The sequence below is a fragment of the Chaetodon trifascialis genome, chromosome 2 (genome assembly GCF_039877785.1).
Source record: "Chaetodon trifascialis isolate fChaTrf1 chromosome 2, fChaTrf1.hap1, whole genome shotgun sequence".
Lineage (NCBI taxonomy): Eukaryota > Metazoa > Chordata > Actinopteri > Chaetodontiformes > Chaetodontidae > Chaetodon > Chaetodon trifascialis.
The window spans coordinates 19,877,893-19,887,701 of NC_092057.1; the positions used below are offsets into that span (position 1 = coordinate 19,877,893).

General features: G+C 43.8%; 1 protein-coding gene across 1 annotated transcript; it reads left to right on the plus strand.

The window, feature by feature from the left end:
• Window positions 1–2,475: 2,475 nt before the first annotated feature.
• Window positions 2,476–8,976, plus strand: LOC139337979 (GTPase IMAP family member 8). The gene is made up of 8 exons (XM_070972844.1): window positions 2,476–2,646; window positions 3,579–3,913; window positions 4,164–4,274; window positions 4,460–4,582; window positions 5,631–6,006; window positions 6,148–6,207; window positions 6,319–6,644; window positions 6,798–8,976. Exons 2-8 carry the CDS (start codon window positions 3,581–3,583, stop codon window positions 8,376–8,378), a joined length of 2,910 nt encoding a protein of 969 aa, XP_070828945.1. The 5' UTR covers window positions 2,476–2,646; window positions 3,579–3,580; the 3' UTR covers window positions 8,379–8,976.
• The last annotated feature ends 833 nt before the right edge of the window (window positions 8,977–9,809 follow it).

Here is a 9,809-nt window from a genome sequence, read left to right on the forward strand (position 1 = left end):
TAAGAAGGCCCATAAATGTGGGGGTACAGGTAAGTATGAGTGCAATGGGGTTAAAATACCAGGTTACTGTACTGCGGCACAATATTTTGAAATGGAGACATGAATCCTGGAGCCCAAAAGATGTGTTTTAGAAAAAGTCCAAGGACGTGTTGAAAGCTGTGGAGTACTGCAGTCGTACAAATCAAAACCCTTGACTGGTTTGTCAGCTGCATGTCTCTGTGACTTTAACTGACTACAGGATCAAGGAGGGCAGGTTTCATTTCGCCTCTGGGGAACATGAAGCATATTCACTGATAATTGCCTGTCTGTGTGTCTGCAGAAAATGGTGTGTGTGTCGAGTAGCTTGTCTCTGCTGTTGGATTCTCTGCTGTGTGGCCTGGCTCCTCTGATCTGCCTCACCACAGAGGTACCAGAGCTAAGGAGCTGCACACAACACACACTGGTGAGAGATGCAGCCACTTAACAGCATTCGCACCACATACTTAACACTGCTTATGTGCATGTGCACACATACGAGTGACACTAGTTCTGCCAGTATGTTATGCGTTAAGGAGGAAACAACTGTTTCTTCTCTCTGTTTTTTGAGGCCTCCACTCTGGAAAACATTGCCTATGTGATGCCCGGGATTTGAGTGATCATGACAACTCTGCCAGCAGCACACAGGATGTCCTAAAATGCTGAAAGACGTTATAGGTTAGTTTACACTTGAAAAATAAGTATATTTCGCTCTAAAACAATATTTGTCTACAGTATAAAAATACTTTCTTTTTGTTGCAAATATGCAGGTTTACCTTATTATGTCATGTGTTTTTCTTTGAAGATTTTTGTGAAGATTGAATTTTGTAATTTACTGACCAGATACCTTCTGTCTGTGTCCCTGGACACACGAAAAGTGTCAAACTCTATTTTTACTGCCTCACAGTGTTGTTGATCAGGCATCACATAGATGAACTAGTCAGCCTCAAACATGATCTTGGATCTATACTCAAAAATAAAAGCTGGAGAAAATGTACATTTGCATAAGTTAATTGTATATAACTGTATCTCTGGCACCTCTGTTGATACATTTAGCTCAATATGACCAGGAGTAATGGAAGCATGAATTTGATTTCTCTGTAATTTCTCATTGTTGTCAAGTTGACAACATCATCCAATAAGCTAAGAGCGGCCATCTTTAAGTTAATGTTTTCAAATTCTGCTCAGGGTTTATGGGACATCCAACCATTTGGAGTATTTCAAGCCTGAAAAGCACTTAGCAGCGAGCTCGAAGGTCAGATGTAGCACCTGATGCTACTGTCTTGTCTCGCCTCGCCTCGCCTCCTCTCCTCTCGTCTCGTCTCATCTCGTCTCGTCTTGTCAAGCCTCACTCAAACAGGCATTCAGACTCAGTCCCAGTCAGTCAACCTGTGACAGCTGATATATGCAGTCTTGCAAGTCCTGAGTCTGTTCATTCCAATGGAAAAAGAGAACGTGAGAAAGATTATGACTGATTCTTTTCCTCCATAGTCGCTCAAGTAAATGTTGGACCCATTTTTCACAAGCCACATATTCTTCCAACAGTGTAACACTGAAATGACATTTTTCAGACCGACAAATCAGGAGAAATGTAACTTTGTTTGACACCTGTCTCTGTCTCAGCAACACATTCTTGTGAGATCTGGACATCTGGAGTGAGTGTATTAAGGTAGCAGGTGAAAACGAGCAGTAAAATAAGGCACAAACTTTGAATTTGTACTGTATCTAGAGTTGTATGGCTTTGACAGGGACAAGCAATAGTCCATTAGAAATGTATTAGTGCAAAAAATGGCCAATGGGGATCAGGGGGACACGGCGCACACTTAGGAGACAGGAAGTGAATACCATTTCATACCATTTGCGCAGCTGTCGAGCAGCATGTCAAACTTTTTTCATCTTTTTGTGATGTTTCTTTTTCATGTGGAGCAACAGACTGCAGGACTTTGCCCAAGACAAATTTCCCCTCAGAGAAAATAAAGTTTACTCTGTTATCTTGTTGTTATTGAGCATCTTTGCAAGTACACTGTCCTCCAAAAATTGCAGCACTGCCTCAGAATGCTGTGCGATCCTTCCTCCCTATTGAAGCCTGAGTCTTCAAGGGCGTATTGCACTACGGAGGATGAAACGGCAAAGTGAATGCCTGTCTGTATGACCTACAGTCCTCTTTGATTGACTTGGCGTTGTAAACTTGTCTGTCTCATGCCCTCATTCCTGATTGGGCATGACAACAGCAGCATATGAAAATATTTACAGGCATATTTTACCAGTTATCAGCCTCAACGACTGCAACCCCTGAAGCGCATCCACGAGTTTTGACACTTCATGGGTGTGTCAGATAAAACTCAAATGATTCACATGTGCTGCGGGATACACCTCCTCCGCCCCATCGTGGAATGTTTAGCAGCCTGCAGACAAAGAAACCTGTTGTAGGCACAAAACTACATTATGAGCGTGTTCAAAATTGGGAGTGGCGAGACGGATAGCTCCCTGAGCTGAACCTCACCTGCCGAGGCAGCTTTTAGTCGTCAACATGTACTGAAGTTGTCTGGATGAGAGACATAAATCAGTGCCAATTGAACAGAGCACACAGAGAAGACAGCACATGAACGCAGCGTCAAAGACCTCCAACAGGTGAGTAACTGTGGTTTTTGTTTATTGTTTCAATAATACACCTGTTTACTAAACTGAGTACTAGTTATCTGAAAATTAAAGTGGGAGTTTATCTGAAGCGGCAAAGTTTCATATTTCTGTTTAATCTCAATGTAATGTGCACTGTAGTGTTTTTATACCAGCTGTGTCGTTTTGAGAAAGTGGTTGTCAGAGTTATGTGAGCTGTGAATAGACGGCGTCTGTCATCGAGTTATACTCTTTGCTTTTTGGCTTAGTTTAATGTCAAGTTTGAGTTTCACCTTGCTGCTAAATGTGTGCAGTCTTTATCAAAGAGTGCTCTGTTGCATGGTGCCATGTGTTCAGTCCTCATTTCTGTGTGCATTTGTAGATGGATGTGTTCTGTGCATGTTTACATATCAGGCCAAATATAAAACTCCAGGTAGAAAATGTCGTAGGACAGGACTGGCGAGGTGTGGTGTGTTCTCAGGTGCACTGAGACGAACTGACGAAGGGAGAAAACATGAACCGAAAGCTTCATGTAAGAGCACAGCTATTATCAATTATCTTGGTTCTTGTTAATTCATGCATAGCAGGTGAGAAGATGGAGTGAATGTAGGTAAGAACCGTGATGCTCCAAGGAAACGTCATAAGAAGACTGTTGTTTTAATGATTAACGATCACAAACACTCAGAGAAGAGAGGTGATCACACACATCACAGATGAAAAAGACAACACAGACATCATGGCTGTCATGTTTATTATAAGTCATCCTGACCACATTATCAGGTGTCAGAGTAGATAACTAAACTCCTCCCCAACTTGTCTCGTCCTCAGTTTTTCCAGTTTTGTTTTCATGTGGTTTCATTCGTGTCAGTCTAGAGGCAAACCGTTGATTAAACCTGCACGTATGAGCACATTCTCATGACACACCTTCGATTTTGTTCACTTTCCAGCTATGAGTGAATACTTGAGAGGGAGCTACTATGAGTCCTCGCCCCCAGAGCTCAGACTCATTCTTTTGGGAAACATTGGATGTGGGAAGACGTCGTCAGCAAACACTATCCTTGGCCAGCCGTCCCCCATCTCTCCTGATGCCTCCAGGAGCTGCCAGCTGCGACAGGGCGTCTCCGATGGCAGGAGAATGACCCTGGTGGAGGCGCCGAGGTGGTACTGGACTGGTGGAAAGATGGAGGACAGCGTCAGGAAGGAGACGGAGCGAGCAGTGACACTGGTGGCACCAGGCCCTCACGCTATTTTGCTGCTGGTGCCCGTTAGCCAGTTCACAGAGGTTGGGTGTGGTTCCTATGTGGCCTTTCACTTGTGTTTTGCCGTTGTTTCTCACGCCATCATCAGTGACATTTTCACAAGTAAAATATTTGATTTATAGCTCTGCATTTCCTCATAAATACAGTATTCATTCATATTTTTCTTTTTTGAAAATTTTACCATGTCTTTCTTTTATCGCAGCGACTTTAGCAACTGAAGCCCAAATATTAGCCCGAATAATGTTTCTCCTTTTCTTTCCCTTGTGTTCCCAGATGGAGGGTCGTGTGCCTGCAGAGCTGGAGGCGGTGTTTGGGGAGGAGGCGCTGGATCACACCCTGGTCCTGCTCACCTGTGGAGACTACTTGATGGGAAGAAAAGTGGAGGTATTAGAGTTGCACTCTCAGTCTCAGCCCTCTTGTTTAAGTATTTTTAAAGGTATGCTACGTCTCCTTCAGATATTCTTGCAGTGTTTCCTCACCATTCACGGTATCCAGATTGAACTAATAATTTGCAGTTTGTAAGCGCAGGAGAGAAACAACCTATTGCAAATCTGAATTGTTTTCCACAGGAGTACCTGCAGAGAGAACACCCAGGCTTGAGGCACATAATTGACCGCTGTGGGGGGAGATACCATGTCATCAATAATCGCCAGCAGGAGGACAGGGAGCAGGTCCATGAGCTGCTGGAGAAGGTGAGAAGTTTTCACACACATTTTGCAGTGTGTATTCACAGCTCCTCTGTTTTCATACTGATGGTGGTCGTTATCTCCCAGTTTCGTCTGTTTTGATGTGTACTTTAAAAAACACTTGAAATGAGCGACGTGGATTTCATGACTTTTGTCAAGCACTTTTTCAGACATTTAATTTCTGTTTTGTTGTGGTCTTTTGTCTGTTGTTTCCCAGCAACACCCTGTTTCATACTCCTATAATCACACCCAGCCATACTCAGGACCAGTTTGGGTGATAATGATCAGGATTATTACACTGAAAAAACCCTGACCTGACGTTTGTCATTTGTTCCACAGTGGAGATTAACTGCAGGAATTAGTGAATAACCAGATTTGTACTTCTGCTACCAAATCGTTTTTATTATTCTTGTTTGTTTGTTTGTGTTTGTTGTTGACCTTTAACACCTTCAATATTTTTCAACTCAAAAACATCATTCATATTCCAAAACTTTCAGCTCAATCAGGACATGCAAGCCACTACTTTACTCATTAATGCTTTTCATATTTTTGAATGGGTGTAATGTTCAAAATTTCCACATTTTCAAGGTTTTTCAACTCCTTTCTACTCATACTTTCATCTAGAAACACTATTCAGACTGTCATTAACTAATCAACAATCAATCATTCACAACATTTGAGACTTTCTCTCATTAATTCAACCTTTTCATATCATTCATACTGTTTACACAATCGCAGTTTTAACTTTCATTTTGGTTTCATTTGTCAAGTAACGCAGCTCACACTATGTTTTGTATCATTCAGCCCATTTCCACTATATTCCTTCCTATACTTATTAATGCATTTATAACTTTTATCCACCTATTCCTACTTTTAGCAAAAACTCCATTCAAGTGCAGTTTAGCATCAGCTTTTCAACATCCCGCATTCACACTGCAGAAGTTTCTTCAGAAATTTCTTCTTTGGTTATGAACGTGACACTGTAATTGTAAACACGAGTATGAGGGACATTTCCTAAATGTATTGTTCGTCCATGTATCTATTTATGCTACAGGTGGACAATTTGGTGAAGAAAAACGGGGTATACTATATGAAAACAGCCCAGGAAAGAGAGCTGGAGAAGCTAGTGAAAGAAAGAAGGCGAGAACTCATGGAAAGTTACAGAGCTCAAAAAGAGGAGAGAAGAGAGACGGCCGCCGCGACGCACATCACAAACACAGAGACACAGAGAAGTGCTGATAGAGGAGAGGAGCGCAGCGCTGCCTCAGAGAGGAGGAGAGGAGAGGAAAGGGATGTTATGGAGGGAAGAGTTGGTGTGAGCCAAGTGTCTAACGGGCTTCATTCAGCTCCAGCACCAGAGCGACAGTCCTATTCAGAGCAGCGTGATGACAGGAACTTGAAGAGGACGCCCAGTTTCAGACTAAATGCAGGTAAACACCAATAGAAATTGGCACTGGATCCCATTTTTGTATCCAATGTTGTTTCTACGTCACAATGACGTGTAAAAAAGAAAAAGAAGAAAAGTGAATGTGAGCAGAAAACAAACAGGCCTCCCTCTTTTCCCTCTGTAGATGGAGCTCTACTCTCACAAATGTCTGATGCTAAACCATCTCCAAAAGTGACCACTACTTGTAAGTCACAGGACTTCGCTGCCACTTTATAGTTTGCTTCTATGATTTTTGAAGTTGAAAAACATTTAAAATCTTCAATATTAAACTCAATTTGCACCCAATTGTTTCCAGTTCACCACAGAATCAACAGCTTTGAAGAGAGATCCCCTGAGGCCTCTCCAACCTCTGCTTCTCATTCGTCCGTCTTCTCCTCTTCCCCCTCCTCGCCGACCTTCACCTCCTCTCCCTCCTTCACCCCGGCATTCCCCCCTTCCTCCTCATCCTCCTCGTCGTCCTCTCCAGAGCTACGTGTGGTCCTGCTCGGGCGATCTGGGTCAGGGAAGAGCACAGCTGGCAACATCATACTGGGGCAGGAGGAGTTTGAGTCACGCCCTGAAAGCCTCATAGCGATCACTCAGGAGTGTGAGAAGAAGAAAGCTCTGGTTGAAGGAAGGCGGGTAAGTTATTAAGATGTTGTTTGCTTGCACAGTTCCACCAAAACCCCCAAACAGCCAATGTTTGACACGCTCTTCTTGTTTTGTGTCATGAAGTAATGCTATCTGGCCGGTTTCCTGTGATATCGCTGCATGCATCTCCTCTCTCACCTGCAGGTGGCGGTGGTGGATACTCCAGACTGGTTCAATTCAGAGAAAACTCCAGATGAGGTGCGAGCTCAGATCTCCTCCTGTGTGGCTCTGTCCAGTCCCGGTCCTCACGCCTTCCTCCTGTGCGTCCCCGTAGACCAGCCCGCAAAGACCGAGCTTCAGGCTCTGTGGGCCCTCGAGTCCGTTTTCGGCCCAGAGGCAGTCCAGAGACACACTCTGGTCCTCTTTACTTATGCAGATCGACTGATGGAGAGCGGGAAGGCTGGAAATGACAGCGTGGAGGCGTACATTGCTGGTCAGCGGGCGGATTTGTTAAAGCTTGTGGAGAAATGCGGGGACAGGTTTCATGTGATGGAGAACAGAGGAGGTTGGAGAAAGAGCAGGAATGTGGCGGAGCTGCTACAAAAGGTGGAGCAGACAGTGGAAGAGGCCGGAGGTCAGTGTTATTCTTGTCCAGCTTTTCAGGAGGCGGAGAACAGAGTGAGGCAGAGGCAGGTGGAGATAGCAAGGGAGAGAAAGGGGAAAACATTAGAGGAAGGCAGACAAGGAGACGTTAGACAGCTAGGCTCTGAAAGGCGGGTTCTTTATCCCTACATGCAGCCTGTGGCTGAGGCAGAAGAGGAAGTGAGAGAGGACGAGATTGAGAAAACAAGGGATGAGGCAGAGATGAGTGTAAAAGACATGAATATCGAGAGCCTTCCTCCTATTACGCTTTCCAACCTGTCACCTTCACTTCTCCGTTCCATTATGGATAAAATGGAGTCTAGTACAAAGAATTTACCAAAGCTGTTGGCAGATAGCTCTGTGTGGGTCTGCGAGGGGGCACAGAAGGTAAAAAATAGTCCAGTGTGGGGTACAGTCGGCAGTGGAGCACAAAATGTCCAGAAGATGGTGGCTGATAGTTCGGTGTGGGGGAAGGTGGGAGCTGGTGCCGGACATGTGTCCAAACTGGTAGGAGATAGAGTTCCCAAGGTAGTGGTGGATGGTTCTGCATGGGTGGGATCTGGAGCAAAGGCAGCAGCCGCAAGTCCCATGTGGGAAAAAGTTGGTTCAGGGGCCAAAGTGATGGCAGAGAGGTCCATGCGTGTCGGAGCTGGGATTGGATCCGGGGCAAAGAATCTGGCGCAGAGTCCTGTGTGGGGAAAAGTAGGATCTGGGGCCAAAACTGGAGCTAAACTGGTGGCTGACAACTCTGTGCGAGTTGGAGCTGGAATTGGTGCTGGTGCAAAGAAGGTGGCACAGAGTCCAGTGTGGGGGAAGGTGGGCTCTGGGGCCAAAGCGGGGGCCAAAATGGTGGCTGAGAGCTCAGTGTGGGAGAAGATTGGGACCGCTGCTAAACAAGTGCCCAAAGTCGTCATAGGGGGTGCACTGCTGGGTCTGGTGCTCGGCGTGTTTTTGGGGGGGGTGATCGGCGGAGCTGTCGGGGCAGCTGCTGGATCTGCAGTATCTGAGGTGGGCAGACGAAAATTCAGCAATGACAACACGTCAGAAAAGACCGATGATGCTATAAGAAATGTGGCGAGAACAGTGAACGACGGCATGGACTCTCTGGTCAAACAAGGAGAGAAAGTCCTGAAAACTGAATGAGTGACTAGAAATAGAAATGGAAAGACAAATGCAAAAACCTTTATTTGTTTTGAATTAGTACCACCAGAATATTTAATTCAAAACCAGCAATTTTTTTTTCACTTTTCAATTTGGCAGATTGATGAGCTTTCAACCAAGGGTTACTTCCAAAATGCTTTTGTCAAATGGGCTTAACTGATTTAATAAACAAATGCCTTGAGGTGATTCTCAGCTTCATTATTCCATTACCGGCATACGTTTAATTCTACCAGTTAATGAACGAGAATGTGTGACCTTTTAAAAAGGATCAATCCAGATTCCAGATTTTGACAAAATGAACTAAACCTGATTGATCTGTTCAGGCAAATGACATGTATTTAGGTGTTTGTTTTATAAACTGTGTGGAAGAGAAGTGTGTAAAAAATGAAAGTACAATTAGCATTTTTGCCAAATCTTTAATTGATTCATTCTTTCCTGTCCATCTGCTGAATGTAAACTGTATTTTTGTAAGTCATTGAACAAGTTATATATATATATATATATATCCAATCACTTCGCTCTTATTTCCTTTAATGCTGTGATTTTCCTCAGCACTCAATTAAAAAAATACTCATTATAGAATAATTGTGTTGTTATTTTGGATGTTGTCTTAATTTAACAGAGCATAATGTATGTAAACTTGTTTTGATGCAATGTGACGGATGGTTTTATCACAACCTTTTAAACATTTTTTCACTCTTTCACAGTCCTACACTGACATTTATTAAAGCTCTGCCTTTAAAAAGCTGGAGCCTCATCATCTGCATGCTACAGAGGAGCTGCATCCAGCATGTCCCCTCCTCACATGGGATGTTCAGGTTTAGCCTGTGAAGATGAGCTACTGGTATTTCTGTGCACAAGTGGGTGTGACTTTGGTGGCAAGAGGGGCACAACGGAGGGGTGGAGGCAGGGGCGTTATCTCTGAGTCCCAGGCTGGCCAGAATCACTCTGCTTGGCCTCCTGTATCAGAAGAAGGAGAGAAGGTTAACACCCCAGCTATGAGGTTTCACTTTCTTGACCTATATGCGTCATTGCAATTTTTCAAATATAAAGTAATGCAAATATTTAAAAAAAAAAAAAAAGATGCACACATTAGAAAAGCTTGTCCTTTTCTCTAAATGAGCTCAATTTTAGCAAAAGCTGTGATGCTTAGTTGATTTAAATAAATTCAGCTGGGGGATGGAAAAGAGACAATATGGGAATAGCAGCAACAATTCACATTTCTAATATAGTAATGTGAAATGACAGTATGAAAGGTGTTGGTCGGAGTAATAAACCTGTAGAGAATTACCCCTGAATCTACAGATTTTCAGCAAGTTTCACTTCATTACTTAGCTGCTCTCATATAACCATTTTCGACCACAGCAGGCAGCTGTTTTACTACCTGCTCAGCACCAAACAGCAGACAGACAC